Genomic DNA, 18,548 nt, shown 5'->3' on the forward strand with positions numbered 1-18,548 from the left:
GGGCCGTTAGTGAGTGTGCAGTCCCCTCTTCCCAGTTAATGTCAGGATAGTTGAAGTCCCCTAATATGATGACTGATCCCAGCTTTGCCACATTATCCAACAGTGACATAAATTCCATCTCTACCTCCTCCCCTTGGTTGGATGGCCTATAACAAACCCCCACAATTACTCTTCCCATTTCACCTTCCCTACGGAGTTCTACCAACACAGATTCTAACTCCGTACTCATCCCTTCCATAATATCACTCTTCTCCACCACCCTTACATTATTCTTGACATAAAGACATACCCCCCCCCCTCTTTTTCCTTCCCTGTCCTTCCAATGCACAGAATACCCTTGGATATTGGACCAACCAGTCATGTGAGGAGTCAAAAAAAGGTTTTGTTATTCCCACAAGGTCTATATCCTCCTCATGTACTAACATTTGCAACTCATCCATTTTATTAGCTAAGCTCCTGGCATTTGCATATACCCCTCTTAGTTTAGTGGAAGTTGATATTGCATAGTGCTTACTTTTATTTCTGTTTGGTCTGAGGTTTGTCCGAACAGACTCCCCAATTTTAGACGTTACGGGCCTGCTGTCACTCCTGCCCCCAATAATACTCTCTGTCCTTAGCTCCCTCCTAACTGACTCTACCACTGCCCCCCCTCCTCCTAGTTTAAAAGCCCCTCCAACTTTGTGGCCATCTTTCTCCCCAATAGAGCTGTACCGTCCCCATTAGGGTGCAACCAGTCCTTACTAAAGAGCCGGTAGCCGACTGAGAAGTCAGCCCAGTTCTCCAGAAACCTGAACCCCTCCTTCCTACACCAGTTCCTCAGCCACTTGTTCAGTTCCCTAATCTCCTTCCACCTCTCTGGTGTGGCTCAAGGAACAGGCAGTATTTCAGAGAAAACCACCTTGGAGGTCCTATTCCTCAATCTATTCCCTAAGTCCCTGAAATCATTCTTTAGGATCCTCCACCTTCCTCTTACTTGGTCATTGGTGCCTATGTGCACCATGACTGCTGGGTCCTCCCCAGCCCTGCCCAATAATCTGTCTACTCAATCCGCGATGTGCCGAACTTGAGCGCCCGGTAAACAACATACTGTTCGGCTACCATGATCCTTTTGACAGATTGCCCTATCTGTCCTCTTGATAATTTAGTCCCCCACTACCCCAACCTGTCTAACCTTTCCTGAGTCACGGCCCCCCTCCTTCCTGGAGCCGCCGCTCCCCTGGCAGCTGGGGGAGGGCGCCTGCTCCAGCACTGCCACTCCTGAGCTGATATCCCCATCATCATGCAACTTGCCATATTTGTTGGGGTGTACCAACTCAGGACTGGCCTCCCTATCGCTCTTCCCTCTACCCCTTCTTCTAACTGTCACCCAACTGCCTACCTCTGGTGTCTGTGTCTCCACTGCACCTCCCTCCATTATTCTGGTCCCTGCCAGTACCTGATGGGTAATGCCCAAGCTCCTTTCCAGGTTGTTGATGCTACACATTGTTGCTACCTTGTTCTCTAGATCCAGGATTTGGGCTTCCAGAGAAACAAGTCGCTCATATCTTACACAGCAGTATTGTCCCTCGATTGGTACAAGGAACGCATACATGCAGCAAGAAGTGCACTCAATGGCATCCCCAATCCTGCCAGACATTATTACCCTCTACTCTACATTATTATTCCCTGGTGCTAACCCAAGGATACTCACCAGGTGCCTACGGTACTCACCAGTAGTGATTGAGGAACATCGGCCGAGGCGTTTCGCAAATGTCAGCCGCAAAATACTTACTAGCTGTGCACAAATAGTCCCACCACATGGACAATTCCATAACAGAAGTAGCCTAAAAATGTTTTTTTTTTTTACAGCAAAAACATTTTTTTTTTTTCCATAAATCAGCCAGAACTGACAGCAGCCGGTAAATACATGTCAAATACATATTGGGTCCATTCACACATCTGTAAAATGGGTCTGCATCCATTCCACAATTTGGCGGAACCTTTACAGACCCATTGATTTTCAATTTCAGTCTGAGAAATTATGCATTCACAGGATAAAGAAGTAAGTGTCGGCCACTATAGGCCCCAAAAAATATCCCACATGGGTTTACCTGACAGCTAAGAAAGTTGTATTCTGTGTCTGAAGGTTCATTAGGCATTCACAGGATACAGAAGTAAGTGTCGGCCAGTATAGGGCCCAAAAATTAGCCCACATGGGTTTACCTGACAGCTAAGAACGTAGTATTCTGTGGCTGAAGGTTCATTAGGCATTCACAGGATACAGAAGTATCACATGGTCACATGTGTTGAATTCTTCAGAGATCCATGCCTCATTCATTTTTATAAATGTGAGATAGTCAACACTGTCATGAGCTAGGCGAGTGCGCTTATCGGTCATGATCCGCCCTGCTGCGCTGAACATCCTTTCAGACAGGACACTGGACAGGGGGCAAGCTAACAGTTCCATTGCAAATTGTGCAAGCTTTGGCCAGAGGTCAAGCCTGCCCACCCAGTAGTCCAGGGGTTCATCACTCCTCAGAGCGTCCACATCGGCCATTAACCCGATGTAGTCGGTAATCTGTCGGTCTAGGCGTTCCCTGATGCTGGATCTGGAGTACAGCTGTTGATGGTTCGGCTGAAAGAAGGATCTCATATCTGAAGTGACCAAGACATCTTCAAACCGCCCTCTTCTTGCAGGGGCTGTTGGATTGCTACCCGCAACAGTGTCTCTGTGACTGGAAATTCCTCTGCCAGCGCACGCAAAAGCAGAATGCAGCATTTCCCACAGCAAGGCCTGGAAGTGCTGCATTCTGACCACCCTCTGTGATGGTGGTAACATTTCCACGATTTTTTGTTTGTACCGGGGGTCTAAGTACGTTGCCATCCAGTACTGGTCCTTGGCCTGTATGCTTTTTATACAGGGGTCCCCCTTAAAACACTGGAGCATGAAGGCCCCCATTTGCACTAATTTGGAAGCAGTGTAGTGGCCTGCTTCCATTTTATCATCCAGGATAATGTCGTCCTCGTTCTCCTCCCCCCATCCACGGATAACACCAGGGATCCCAGAAAGGTTTAAAGCATGCTCTTCTTGCTCCTCCTCATCCCCCCCAGCACCATCCTCCTCTGACTCCTCTTCAGACTCCTGTTGTTGACTTGTCTCAGATGGAGTAGCACCCACTGGGAATTCATCCAACATTGCGACTTCCTCATCTTCCTGCTCCTGCTCCTCAACGGCTTGATCAATGACACAACGCAATGGTCAGAGATTTTCCAGGCCTGCCGCAAGACGTCCTGGACCCCAGGGTATTTGTCACTGCACGACCAAGTTCAGGACGTGTGCCATGCATGTTACATGTGTTATTTTGCCCTGTTTCAGCGCGCTCAGCAGATTGGCACCGTTATCGCACACCACTTTACCAACTTTCAAATAGAGCGGTGTCAGCCACTGATCTGCCTGTGAACGCAAAGCTGAAAGGTGAGCAGGACCAGTGTGGCTCTTGGCTTCCAGGCACAACAGATGCAGCGCAGCATGGCAACGTCTCACCTGGCATGTGGAATAGCTAGCAGGGGTAGCAGTGGAAAAGGAGGAGTCAGCCGAGGAGGAGAGGGAGGATGGAAGAGGAGGAGAAGAAGAGGCAGGCCTGCATGCAATCCGTGGCGGTACAACCAAATCTACACGGGTGCCACGGGTTATATGCTTGACGGCCATCAGAAGGTTCACCCATTGGGCAGTAAAAGTGATGTACCTGCCCGTGTTTGCTAGACCATGTGTCTGTGGTCAGATGTAACTTGGCACCAACACTGTGTGCCAGAGATATTTTCAATTGCCGCTGAACATGGCCATACAGCTCTGGAATGCCCTTCTGCGAGAAATATTTCCTGCCTGGGACCTTCCATTGTGGTGTTCCAATTTCCACAAATTTACGAAAGGCCTCCAAGTCCACCAGTTGATATGGCAGTAGTAGGCGGGCTATCAGTTCCAACAAGCCAGCAGTCAAACGTTGGGCAAGAAGGTTATCCGTTGTCATCATTTTTTTCCGCTCAAACATTTGGGACACAGAAAGAGACTGCCTTTTTCCAGAACAACCTGATGACAGCATCATGGAAGGTGGAGTAGAGTACAATTAGGAGGAGAGAGGAGAAGGAGAAGATGCTGGATGGTGAGAGCCTGGAGTGTGGCTTTGTGGGTTCTGATGGTGTTGCTCCCACTGGTCTCGGTGATGGGAGTTCAGGTGCCTTCTTAAGGTGGTTGTCCCTAGGTGAGTGTTGGGCTTAGCGCGACTCATGCGTTGACAGCAAAGGCTGCAAATGGCAACACTGTTGTCAGCAATGGACACATTGAAAAAAGCCCACACTGCGGAGCAATGTGCCGGCATCCTGGGAGTGCCAGATGTGACTGTACATGGTTGATGGCTCGCTCTTGATACAATTGCAGTCTTCTTTGTACCTCTTGAGCAATGCAAGTTCCGCCTGCCTCTCCTCCCTATCTGCTGGTCCGTCTCTCCCTCTGAACTCCCCTCCTCTTCCTCTCTTGTGCCCACCCACGTGACGTCCATGGACATGTCATCATCCACGTCACCTTCCCCACCACTAACATTCGAGATCTCGGAGTAGGCAGCAACAGCGGGGACCAACCTCCTTGGGCTGATCTGGGTACTGTTGTCAGACTGCTGAGTGGCGGCTGTTGCTACCTCCTCTTCCTGATCCGATGCCAAGAATGGCCGCGCATCGCAAATGTCTTGTGATGGATCGGAAAATAATTCCAGTGACTCAAGCAGAGGGTATGTGGTATTTGTGGTGGTGTCTTTGGGGGTGCACACAGCAGAGAGTGAAGAGGGTGCAGATAGAGAGGATGAGGAGGGTGCAGAAGAGGAAGGCTGAGTGAGCCACTCAACCAAGTCTGGTGCGTCCTTTGACGTAATCAAACGCACCTTCTGAAACTTCACACTTTGGCTCCAGCCTACTGCTCCTGCCCTACCCCTACCACCCCTGCGTAAGTGTCTGCCTCTTCCTCTGCCTGCATTGTTTTTAAATTACCCTGTGACAAAAGTCTCTAGAGAATCGCAGTATATCTGGAAAAAGGTATATAACACTTCGCTTCAATCTGTGGTATTGGGGGGCCACAGGTTTATCACACCAGTTCTATAAATAATTGGCCAGTAACTGTTGTCACTGTGTGTAGCACAGTTAACACAGAAAAGAGGCCACATTTTTGCAGGACTAAAATACAATCTTAGAAAAGTATACTGTTAAATAACACCGCACTTCAATATGTGGTATTGGGGGGGGCCACAGTTTTATCACACCAGTTCTACAAATAATTGGCCAGTCACTGTTGTCACAGTGTGTAGCACAGTTAACACAGCAAAAGAGGCCAAATTTTTGCAGGACTAAAATACAATCTTAGAAAAATGTACTGTTAAATAACACCCCACTTCAATATGTGGTATTTTGGGGCCACTGGTTTATCACACCAGTTGTTCAAAAAATTGACCAGGGAGTTTGGCACTGTGTGTATCAGAGTTAACACAGCAAAAGAGGCAATATTGTTGCAGGACACAAATACACTTGTAAAAGTATACTCAGATAACACCCCACTTCAGTATGTGGTATTGGGGGGCCACTGGTTTATCACACCAGTTGTTCAAAAAATTGACCAGGGAGTTTGGCACTGTGTGTATCAGAGTTAATGCAGCAATAGAGGCAATTTTGTTGCAGGACACAAATACACTTGTAAATGTATACTCAGATAACACCCCACTTCAATATGTGGTATTGGGGGGCCACTGGTCTATCACACCAGTTGTTCCAAAAATTGACCAGGGAGTTTGGCACTTTGTGTATCAGAGTTAACGCAGCAATAGAGGCAATATTGTTGCAGGACACAAATACACTTGTAAAAGTATACTCAGATAACACCCCACTTCAATATGTGGTATTGGGGGGCCACTGGTCTATCACACCAGTTCTAATACATTAAAAGTGCTTTTGTCACTGTTTGTAGTATTGCTGCAGCAACGCTCAGTCACCACACCAGTCACAATGCTGCACAGTGCACAATACAAATCCACTATAATATGCTTTCTATATTACAAAGTATATTATACCGTGGATTACACCCCTATATATTGTACTGCACACCTATACCAAATAAATAGCAGCCCTTGAAATTACTTTTGTGGACATTAACAGAGTGATTTGTGTCACTGCTGATCTGTCCCTGGAGCACACTGGATAACTGTCCCTAAACGGAACAGAAACTGTACACCTATACCAAATAAATTGCAGCCCTTTAAATGACTTTTGTGGACATTATGTGAAATGGCTGCCTGCTCTGGTCTATTTATAAGGTAGGGGGCATGACCATGTGCTGAAATGTTTCAATTGGCTGTGCCATTCCACCTGACGGCTGTGTCATGGGTCAAAGTTCTCCCCAATGTAAACTAATATGGCCGTCGCGAACAACGCCATGTGTTTGCAAAATTGGCGGGTAGCGAACAAGCAAAATTTGCCACGAACCGCCAGGCCACCTCTATTCAGGCTGTATAATATCAGAAAATGGATGAAGCTCCTCTAGATGGTGCCATCTATCCACACATAAGGCAGTGTACAATGAAACCATCCGTCACAGGAGGGAGGGTGCCGGCTGTCTCTAGCGGCGTCCGGAGCAGAAACTGCGGTGTGGAGATGAAGGAGGAGATGCGGCCACGTCACCAGGAAGCTGTGGAATGCTTGGAATGAGCGGAATGCACGGCGCGTTTCTGAGCATGCGCAAGGTCCTTTAGTAAGCCAGTCCACCACCTACGCCGAAACAACCAAAAAAAGGGTATACAGCACTGTATACAGCAATAAATGTTATGTAATGCTGTGTTAAACACAGTACTACACTAACATACTACACTGACTATGATACTGCACTATACTCACACTATACTGACACACTATACTGACACACTATACTGAGTGACACACTATACTCATATACTACACTAACACTCTACACTCAGAGTCAAGTGAGCACATTAACTCGCTAGAAGCAAACTGAGCTCTACTCTATCTATCTCCACTACAACAACACACTGCAAAGGAACCTTTTATAGTGTGTGGTGGGACAATGAGCACTGAGCCGCGATTGTAGAAAGTCCTCATCGCTTTCTGCAATCAGGACTCTGACAGTGCTCTGTGTCCTAATTGGCAGAGGCTTCATCCAATCAGGGCCCTAGAATGCACTGTGAAGTGCGCAGTGCATTGTGGGGCACTCGGCAAGTGAACATTCTGCTGAGCACCCTGCAAATTTGGGTGTTCGCCGAACAGACGAACGGGTGATGTTCGGGCCGAACTTTTGCTCAGCCCGAACCGTTCGACCAACACTAGTGATAGATACAAAAAATGTGACAAAAATTATATATTCAAAAGACTCAGGAAATGGGTGAATAGTGTCTGCTATTGTGTCCACCTGACTTGTGGAGGTCCTTAATAGCTTCTGGGGGGTAAAAAATTATTTCACTTGTTGTCAACTTTTATTATCATTGGTTACATCTGAGTGTTGCTGATCTGCTGCAACCTATTTACAACCATTTCCTCTCTGCATTCACTCCAGTAATGGCCGTACACCATTTTCTAGGGTGGGTTTCCTGATGGTGACAAAAATGGACCACGCCTGCTTAATATGTATTGAATTGGTCACTTGTAGTCAATGGTGGAATCTCATGGGACAAGGTGATAATGCAGCAGTACAGCTGGGAGACAGGAGCCCACCATACAACAGGAAGTGCCTGAGCAAGGACCATCATGGCAGTATCACCAGAAACTATTTAAATGAAAGCTACTAATTAAAAAAAAAATATTAAAAATTAGTTTTAAAATGAAATTAATAGTAAACTTATTTTAGTAATTTGGTTTACATCTACTTAAATGTAGTAATTTAGTAACAGTGATATGTAATATAATATGCAATGTTTTTTTACTCTGCAGTTGAACTTGTGCTTAAAAACAATATCAAATGAGAATGTCATTAAAAATAAAGGAAATGAAGAACTTTCTATATACTTTACTATTCAGAACCATGTTTTTGTTAATGGGAGTTTGATTACAAGATCTGTTGGGAATTTCCATGATGATGAGTTTGGTCATTGGAAACTTGCAATTAATTCTACTTTAATTAAATGGAAAAATAAGAAAAATCAGGTAAAGCTATATGAGATTCTGTAAGGATTTACAGAAATTTTTTTTTTTTTTTTGAAAATGTGTGTCATTCATATGCAGTAATCCTAACTATCAACTATCAGAGCTATTACCTCCCAGCAAGGACTCTTCTAGCCCCAAGATATAGTAAGGATTATGTGAGAGTCTTTTCTCCTGCATTTCTCTCTACGGTAGACATAACATTTTCCTATCTCTAAGTCACTGATAAATAATATTAGGATCTGTGTTCTGTGCAGGCCACTTGAGTTCCTCAACATCAAACTCATAAAATCAAGTTATGTTAGAATAGAAAGGAACTTCTCCCAAACTTTGACACTGATTCTGTGTGGATTGATGGTATAATACTCAAAGGATCGTTGATAAGTACTGAAGTCAAGATTACATTTTCAAATAAACATAAAAGTAAACATATAAATAAAAATAAGAGTGGGGACCATAAGATTTTTTATGAAAAAGTTGTAAGTGACAAGAATGAGGTACCAGGGGAATAGAGGCAATGGTTACTAACATCACATTCCCTTTGGGTACAGCCACTAGGGAGGCCCCTCCATGGTGAACTACATTGAAACAACCCCTAGGTATGACAATGGCAACTTCCACTGGGACTTTCCTGGAGAGGAGTAAAATCTTTGTGAATCCCATAGGGTCCCTACCAAGGAACAAGAAGCTCCCACACTGACGTGATTTGGGGGCCAGACATTTGTATCATTCAACCTCAATCACCTTTTGTAACGGAGAGACTCTCGAGTGGGGTGTGAAAAGAAAAAGAGGAGGAGTGGGCCAGATGAGGAGGAGAGAGAACCCAAAAGAGGAAAAATCCAGCAATCGATCACTCAACTATTAAGATTTTTAGTTTCTCAAGTTGGGTTTACAGAAGTGGAAGCAAATTTTTTATGTTATAGTGTAACTATGCTCCATCTTGAACCTCCCTTCTGCATTGAATCTGTATGAAGTGTTTGTGGATCTAAATTCTTAGAAAGCCTACTGTGAAAAGGTATTATGCCATGATGGGTGGAGATAACTCTAGGGAAACAAAGACACTGGCAGAAAGGTAAACAGGCTACGATGAGATGTTAGCTTTGGATATTTTGGAAGAACTTTGGGAAGATGGGTAGCTGGAGGAATTGCTGGGGAAGCCAATAGGAGAAGACTTTGAGGATTAACTATGAGAGATTCAAGTCTATAGCCACCCTCCATCCCCACTGAGTGAAAAGCAATTTAATTCCCAGGTTCTAGGGAGTGGTTTACTCTAAAATCTTCCAGGTTTGTGAGAAAGCCAGGAATGATTTTAGATCTAATTTGTCATGTAAGGAGAGGTAAGTTATATGGGGTCTGATGGATAAGGCCAATGTGTAGTTTATGGTGCACAAAGCTATGCTAGAAGAGATGTATGGTGCCATTAGGGTAAATGCACTGCCCCTTGCCACAGCTTGTGTTTAGGTTCCTTTTTTAACATCACAGGTACTTTTTTGTTGGGTGTCCAGAAGTTCTGTCTTAAGACTTAGGACAGTCTAACCTTATAAAACACAAATTATATTATATTGTGATCTCTTTATTGAACAAATCATTTCATGAATCAAGTTTTTTCAAGCATGAAATATGTAACATTTTGAAAAATTATTAGCTGAAGTCAAGTATAATAATAAGTTGGCTTTTAAAATCTGTTTAGGTGTAAACATAACTTGCTGTTTAAAAAAAAAAAATCACACGTTTGGTCATTTGCAAATTAGAAAAAAATTTTTATAGAGTTTGTCTAAATTAAATAAAAGAGAAAGTGTTGTTGAAGTCCACAGTCAGCAGATGGTTTACAAGTTAAAGAATCTCAGCACAATAATTGCTCTTTGTCACAAAGTCGATCCACACTGTGCTTGAGTGCTTCCGTCTGTTTACCGCTTTCTCCAGTCTTGAAGATAGATATCAGATATTATAGCTGCATATTATAACTAATAACTAGGCAGGACTAATTTTAGCTGCAAATCTGGAACTCCTTTATGGAAGAAGAATAGAGGTTTTTTTATATGCTTGACAAGTATGTCAGTGACCAACCAAATAGTTACCCAAAACATCACACAATGGTTTACATTACGAGGTATGGCTGACTCATTGCTAATCCCCCTCTGGCAACTACTAGCTGACAATGATATAATTAACATGCTAATTAATTCAGCACTTAAACCAGCCTAGGTGGACTACACAGAATGCTAGCAGGCAAACAATAGGTGACACAATTAACTACTTTATACAATCAGGGATCTTAATATGGGTCAGACTTACCGGCATCGAGCTCCCAAAGAACAATACATATTATTATTATAAACATAACACTTAGCAGACAAGAGGTGGGTTAATTAGCAAAATTAAGAATGTGTGGAAGGAAGGTGGTTGAGCTGATGATATTAGCATCTGCTATGAGTATAACTGTGTGGAGCAGTCCTTATTGGTAATGGGCAGCTAGGCCCTAACAAGGACCCTGGGCCTAGAGTCCCAGAATCTGTGTGTGTGGGGGAGACATGGACTTGAATCAAATGTAACATTACTCCAAGGGCCCCCCCAGCATACACCTCAAATAAGTAGTGTTTCCTTAAAAGCCAGGGCCCATCATCAGTAGACAAGAGGCTAGCCTGCAGTCCCCTCCAAAAGCCTCTGTCCCGATTGAGTCTATCACACTCTTCATAGGAAAAACTGACATTTTTTTATCAAATACTAACCGTAATTTTCCTTTCCTGATGGACTCCATGGCAGCATACGTATGGGTAGCTTCGCCTCCTCTCCTACCATATAGGACCCCACTCCCATAAATATTTGCTCCAAGACAGGAGCCATGTTCCATAACAAGACTACTCCAGCAGATGGGAGGGAACTCCTGCTGCCATGGAGTCCATCAGGAAAGTAAAATTACGGTATTTGATAAAAAAAATTCAGTTTTCCTGACAGACTCCATGGCAGCATACATATGGGAAATAACAAGCCATACACACCCGGTGGCCAACTGCTGGTCAAACATAGAAAGGTTTAATTTGCACCTTCAACTGACAAAACTTTTAAACCAAAATTCACAGAGGAAGGAGGCAGGTTTAACACAATAATGTGTCATAAAAGTGTTGATCGAGGACCACAAAGCGGCTTTGCAGATTATTTCAGGTGCCACATGCCGGGAGGCTGCCCAAGACGTAGAGATCCCTCTGGTGGAATGAGCAGTCACCGCCTCTGGAGGTGCCAAGCCCCTGGCTTTATAAGCCCGCTGGATGGTCTGGACTATCCATAATGCAATTGACCTTGAAGAGGCATGCTTGCCCTTGTTTTCACCATAGAAGAGCAAAAACAGGTGGTCAGACTGACAGAAAGGAGCCTTGACTTTCAAGCATAATTGTAGTACTTCGCCTACATCCAGTGGATGGGCACTGAGATTATCTGGAGATCTGAAGGTTGGCAGGGCGATTTCCTGATTGACATGAAAAACTGATGATACCTTCGAGTTTGAGCCCAATATTGGGACCAGTACTGCTCGTCCAGGAAAGAACGACAAGAATGGTTCCTTACATCCTAGAGCGCTTATCTCCGACACCCATTTGGCTGATGTGATAGCCACCAGAAATGCCATTTTCAGAGGGAGATTCTTGATAAAGAGCGGATCTCCTTCCTCCAAGTTAGTCAGTGAGAGAAAATCTAAGACCATCGGAATGTCCCACTTGGGGAACCTAGGTTTTCTAGGAGGTCTAAGTCTCGTAGCCCCTCTGAAGAACTGACGAATAAGGGGATGCTTGGCCAAGGCAGTACCCATAAAGGCAGAGATGGCCGAGACCTGGACTCGGAGGGAGCTCACTGTCAAAGGTAATTCTAGACCTAACTGAAGGAAGCCAAGAACATCTTGAATCTTGGGGTCGATAAAAGAGCGGGCCATATTGGCCACATAATCCATGAACCTGGACCAGATTCTCTCATAGACCTTGTTAGTACTAGGATGTCTGGCATTTTAAATGTAGACACAGCTCTAGCTGGGCAACCTAGGGCCTCCAATCTTTCCCTCTCAAGGACCAGGCCATCAGGTGCAGCTGTGCCGGACAGGGATGTAGCACGGGACCCTGAGATAGGAGATCCAGCCTGTCGGGGGCAGAGGTACCGGGTCTTGAAGACTCAATTGTAACAGTAGGGGAAACCACAGCCTTTTCGGCCAGAAGGGAATGACCGCCGCAATCCCTACTCTCTCCATCCTGAGTCTATGCAGAAACTTGAAAATGACTGGGATTGGGGGAAAGGCGTAAGCTGTGTGGAATTCCCACCGATCTGTCAGGGCATCTATTCTGTAGGACAATGCCATCTTGAATGGAACTTTTCCAGTTTGGCATTGTGTGGGGAGGCGAACAGGTCCGCTTCTGGACGGATCCCCAGAGAGATGATCCAGTTGAAGACTTCGGGATGAAGGGACCATTCATTGTTGTCCAGGGGAGTCCTCGAGAGGAAATCCGCCTGGATGTTCTGAACTCCTGCAAGATAGACAGCAGTGAGGTTGGATAATTTCCGTTGAGCCCAGGACATCACTGGCTTGACTTCTGCCAACAGGGAGGGGCTGCGTGCCCCCCTTGTCTTTTTATGTATGTGCCTGCCGTAGTGTTGTCCAGTCTTAGGAGGACTGAAGCTCCGACTACAAGACGATGAAAAGCCTGAAGAGCGCAGAAGACTGCCCGAAGCTCCAGGACATTCGAGACCACCCCACGAGCAGGGAAGTCCCAACTGCCCTGGGCCACCTCCGACAGACAATGTGCGCCCCAGCCTGACCTGCTGGCATCCGATGTGATGACTGTCCACTGGGTCAGGACAATGGAATGGCAACTTAGAAGGTTTTTCCGCTGCAGCCACCAGTGTAAACTCTCTTTTATGGAGGAGGTTATCCAAATCAAAAGATTCTGATTCCCTGGATTCCACTGTTGAAGAAAAACAGCCTCATTCTCCGCTGTGCCCATTTCACCATAGGAGCTGTGGCTACCATGGTTCCAATGATCCTCAGGCACTGAGAAGTTCGTAGGTAAGGGGATGACAACGCCGGATGTATCCTGTCTCGGATTATTGGAATTTTCTCCAGAGGTAAGGAAATTGTACTTCTGGACTTGGGCTGCGATGGCCAGTAAGAGTTTGGAAAAGACATGAGGCGATGTTGTAAGCCCGAACTGGAGACAGGCGAATTGAAGATGGTGCTTGTCTACCACAAAGCAGAGAAATTTCTGTAACCCCCTTGCCATTGGCACGTGGAAATAGGCATCCTTCACACCATCCAATCTCCCGACTGCATGACCTGGCGGATTGTGAAAAGTGTTTCCATCCTGAATTTTTCCTTTTTGATAAAGGAGTTAGTGTGTTAGTGTGTTAGGTCTATAACTGGCCTCCAGGATCCATTTTTCTTTAGGACCATAAAGAGAGGGGAGTAAAGACCTTGAAATTTCCTGTTCAACCTGAACAGCTGCGCCCTGGACGACCAGAGAGTCCACGTATGAGAGAAGAATCGTCCTTTTTTCCGCTGACCGAGGGAGGGCTGTAGGGACAAACCTTAGAATAGGAGAGCTGTCGAAAGTCCAGACATGGCCGTGAGAGATGGTTCTTGTAGACCAGCGATCTTTGATCAAGGCTGCCCAGACGTGCAAGAACAGGAGTAGGCGGGCGCCTACCTGCACCACCTGGGCTGGCCCAATATCAAAAAGACTTTGCGGCCTCAAGGCCACCTGAGGATGCCCCTTTTGAAAACTTCTGGCCCAGTTGGTTGCGTTTCCAATTTTTTCTGAATTTCACGCCCAGGCCTGTACATACGTGCTTCCCTGGCCCGGTCGGAGTTCTGGCATTGAGTTCTTCTCCGATCCAGCAGCCGGCTATCCTGGGGGAGGAAACCCGATTTACCGCCTGTGGCACGGATGATGGCGCTGTCCAGCTTATTTCCAAATAGTGTAGAACCCTCAAAAGGAATCCTGCACCATGCCTGTTTAGAGGCAGGGTCGGCCAACCAGGGGCACAGCCACAGGGCACGCTTGGCCATTACTGATGACAGCATGACCCTAGCCACTAGGCGGATTATATCAATGGACGCCTCGCCCAGAAAAGCCGATGCCAGTCTCAGTTCCTGAATTGTGGAACCTCTGGACACTTATCAACGTGGCATCCACATTGTCTGTCCATGCCTCCATGGCTTTGGACATTGCTGCTAGGGCCAAAGCAGGTCTACAGGCCATATCTGTCTTTAAATGAGTCTTGCAGCGGCAAGGTGACGTGCTTAAATAGTCTCATCAAGGCCACATCAACCATAGGAGTCGACTCAAGATACTTAACCTTCTCGCTCTTGAAGGGATACATCCTAGAGATTTTGGACGAAAGGGAGTTCCATTCGTCTGTAATTATTTCCCCCAGTTCCATCAAGAACGGGAAGTATGGGCGCTCCTTTTTCAAGTGCTTGAAATATTTTCTCTGCTTTGCCGGTTATTCTACTAGGTCCTCCCATTTCAACGCCTACTTCACCGCTTTGACTAGCGGAGGCACCATGGCAAAGTCAAAACCTGTGCCTTGATCTTCAGAATTATCCTCGCTATCTGAGGAATCCTCTGAATAGCGGCTCGGTTGGGAAAGACCTGGCTCTGATTCTTCCCTTGGAGCCTCGGCCAATTGGCCGGACACACGACTTTGGTCCCAGCCCCTGAGGGACTCCTGGACTATCCGCCTGACCAGTGACTCAACCGGTTGGTCTTCGCCTTGTCTCTCTTTGACGGCCCGGGAATAGCAGATGTCGCACAGAGACCTATCATCTGTAACACAGGACCCACAGCCCCAGCAGGAATTTTCCCCGCCATGGTCAGAGTGTCGGGCTGGTTGAGGACCGGACGGACCAGAGTTGTCCAAATGGCGCCTGGACCTTGATCTGGATTTTTGGCGTCGGCACCTGGAGGAGTGACTATGTTTAGGTGGTATATAAAAACAGCGACAAAGCAATATGTAAAAACATACAAATATGACCAGTAGCTCAAAAAGTAGTAATGACCTCACACTACCACAAGGATAAATAGTCCTTCTATTCAACAGTAACACATGAGATCACTTAATAGACAAATAGAATAGAATAGGTAGACAAACAGCTATAAAAAGTCCATCATAACAACAGAATGTCCATCCATAAAAGTGCATCCACACATGTGAATCTTGATGGGATGTAGATTTAATCAGTGGATGTAACGGGTCACCTCTTAACACCACCACCGTAAAAGCAAAGGGGAGTAGGTCACACTCACCGACAGTAATGGCTTAGCCACTCTCGTGGATAAGCGAAAACACCAAATGTCAGCAATTGTCCACCATAGATAATCCCAAAAGCTCGTCAGGATGAGGGCGGATCAGTGTACTCCGTACCATGTGGGAAAAACAAAGCACAAAGCCCCACTAGTGCAATATTGTTTAAACACTTTATGACATCCACTTAAACAAAAGAAAGCCACTCACATTTTAACATAATCACAACAGCATAAAAAATCCCATGGAGGATATACTGCACCGTTCGGGGACATTTTCCAGGCTCCACGCCATGGTCCGTGCTCCTTCCGGGTCTGTTATCACTCCTAGCAGTAATACTGTGTGATAGGTAGGTTGGTTGACGCCGACAGGTCACGCCTCGACTAGTTTCGCCTTACCGACTTCATCGGTAGTTGCCAGGGGACGCCCCCTATGATGAAGTCGGTAAGACGAAACTAGTCGAGGCGTGACCTGTCGGCGTCAACCAACCTACCTATCACACAGTATTACTGCTAGGAGTGATAACAGACCCGGAAGGAGCACGGACCACAGCGTGGAGCCTGGGAAATGTCCCGAACGGTGCAGTATATCCTCCACGGGATTTTATATGCTGTTGTGATTATGTTAAAATGTGAGTGGCTTTCTTTTGTTTAAGTGGATGTAATAAAGTGTTTAAACAATATTGCACTAGTGGGGCTTTGTGCTTTGTTTTTCCCACATAGTACGGAGTACACTGATCCGCCCTCATCCCAACGAGCTTTTGTGATTATCTATGGTGGACAATTGCTGACATTTGGTGTTTTCGCTTATCCACGAGAGTGGCTAAGCCATTACTGTCGGTGAGTGTGACCTACTCCCCCTTGCTTTCACGGTGGTGGTGTTAAGAGGTGACCCGTTACATCCACTGATTAAATCTACATCCCATCAAGATTCACATGTGTGGATGCACTTTTATGGATGGACATTCTGTTGTTATGATGGACTTTTTATAGCTGTTTGTCTACCTAAGTGATCTCATGTGTTACTGTTGAATAGAAGGACTATTTATCCATGTGGTAGTGTGAGGTCATTACTACTTTTTGCGGTACTGGTCACATTTGTATGTTTTTACATATTGCTTTGTCGCCGTTTTTATATATTTATATTTTAAGTAGCAGCACGGGGATTGGCAGTTGGGTTGTCCTAAAGCGCTTGGAGTTGTTCACTTTTATTGAGGCAGGCCGAGTGAGCACTTCTTCTATTATGTTTAGGTGGTGACTGATCCCTGGCTCCATGTGCCGAAGAACGATATCCAGACCTAGAGGGGCTTTTGGGGAAAAAGACCGGAAAAAGGAAAAAACACATACAAGAAAAAAGTACAGTCGGGACTATGGTTAACCAATCCGCAGACCGACAAGTGGTTAAAATAAATAATCGTACCTGCTGCGCAGGGACTGACCACCAGGGGGCGGTGAAGGATCCATTGCGGCTTCAGTGAACAGCCTGCAATGGGGAGAGAGTGAGACCAGACACCTACAGTTCACCCCCCTCTCCTCCTCACTGCCCCCTCCACTCATAGTAAGGTGATGAGGACTTACTGATCCATCCGCTTAGCAGAACACGGGGAAGCCACCGCTGAGCCCGCAGACATCCCAGTGTTATACAGCTCCTGGGAATCACGCTGGCTCCGCCCCCTGAACCACTATGCGCTCCAAGCCTCATTCTCGTCCACCAATGCAAACAGTAAGATGAGCAGAGGGAGGAGCCCAGAGCGGTGGTCTGGAACACAGGAACATTCCAGCCACCATTAAGGATCCGGACAGCGGGAAAGAAAAACAAGGTAAAAACAATGCACAATATATACAAATAGGGTTGAGCGGACACCTAGATGTCCGTGTTCGACGGGTTCGGCCGAACTTTAAAAAAAAGTCCGGGTCCGTGTCCCGGACTTTTACCGAACTTTTCCCGGACACCGAACCCCATTGAAGTCAATGGGGACCCGAACTTTAAGGCACTAAAATGGCTCTAAAACACCAAAGGAAAGGGCTAGAGTGCTGCAAATGGCAGCAAAACGTAATTAAGAGCATGGCAAGTGCTCTGCAAACAAATGTGGATAGGGAAATAACTTAAAACAACAAAAAAAAACAGAAAAATAAAACAATGTTCTTCTTCATCTCTGAAGGACGAGGCCCATATGGAGTAGGAGGGAGGTTGAGGTGGTGGTGGATGTGGCGGTGACATAGGCGTGCGCACAGGGTGTGCTGGGTGTGCCTGGGCACACCCTAATCACCTAGGGCACATAGCATTGCCAGTGAGGAGATGGGAAAGATCTCCCTGGGACCTGCTCTGCTCTATTTCTCCTTGCCTACAGGTACATGGCCCCGATACATTACTCTCCCTGCTGGCAAACACATGCATGTGTATTTCAACTTTGGGGTGCACACCTTAATGCAATAGGCTGCGCACACCTATGGGCGGTGTAGGTGGAAGCGGCGGTGGAGGAGGACCAGGGCCGGATTAACAGCATCATGGGCTTGGTGCTGAGGATTTTGAAGGGCCTTAAGGGCCGTGCCTTGCCATGCACCCAGAGGAGGAAGGGTGCAGCCATGCATGCCTAATTCAACATGGGATGCTGTCTCTGAAGCCCATAAACACATCCATGCATCGCCAACTGTCCCTCCTTGTCCGGCCTTCACGCTGTGTGGGGAGGTTCTGAGGGTGCTGCCTGGGGAAGCGAGCATAGAAGCCAGACTTCTGTGTTTACAAGTGACAGAAGAGCGGTAACAGTGAATATGGCCAACCCGGGGCCTATATAAAAGGTAGGGGCCTGGAGCTGCAGCTCCAATAGCCCCTACATTAATCTGGCCCTGAGGAGGAGGACGAGGTAGCCAACACTGCTTCTTTTCAAAAATTTTAAATGAGGGTACACCCCAAAAGAGTGAGAAAAAGCAAAAATGGAACAATGGGTGGGTAAGGTCGGTATCCATTGCTATTCTGCATAAGGTACGGAAAAGTCCCGTGGGATCCATGCCTGGTTCATTTTAATGAACGTGAGCTTGTCCACATTGTCTCTGGACAGGCAGCTGCGCTTGTCTGTTATAACGCCCCCAGCCGTGCTAAATACC

General features: G+C 46.2%; 1 protein-coding gene across 1 annotated transcript in view; it reads left to right on the plus strand.

Annotated features, from left to right (window-relative positions):
- LOC309565495 (vomeronasal type-2 receptor 26-like) overlaps positions 1 to 18,548 on the plus strand; it is a gene marked incomplete at both ends in the record, with an annotated part of 36,580 nt that overhangs the window by 4,793 nt on the left and 13,239 nt on the right. The window contains one exon of the mRNA XM_082270465.1: positions 7,954 to 8,166. Within this exon, the coding sequence (XP_082126591.1) occupies positions 7,954 to 8,166 (213 nt within the window). The remainder of the gene's footprint in view (positions 1 to 7,953; positions 8,167 to 18,548) is intronic.

The sequence above is a fragment of the Pelophylax lessonae genome, assembly GCF_965119305.1.
Source record: "Pelophylax lessonae genome assembly, chromosome: 10".
In the NCBI taxonomy this organism is placed as follows: domain Eukaryota; kingdom Metazoa; phylum Chordata; class Amphibia; order Anura; family Ranidae; genus Pelophylax; species Pelophylax lessonae.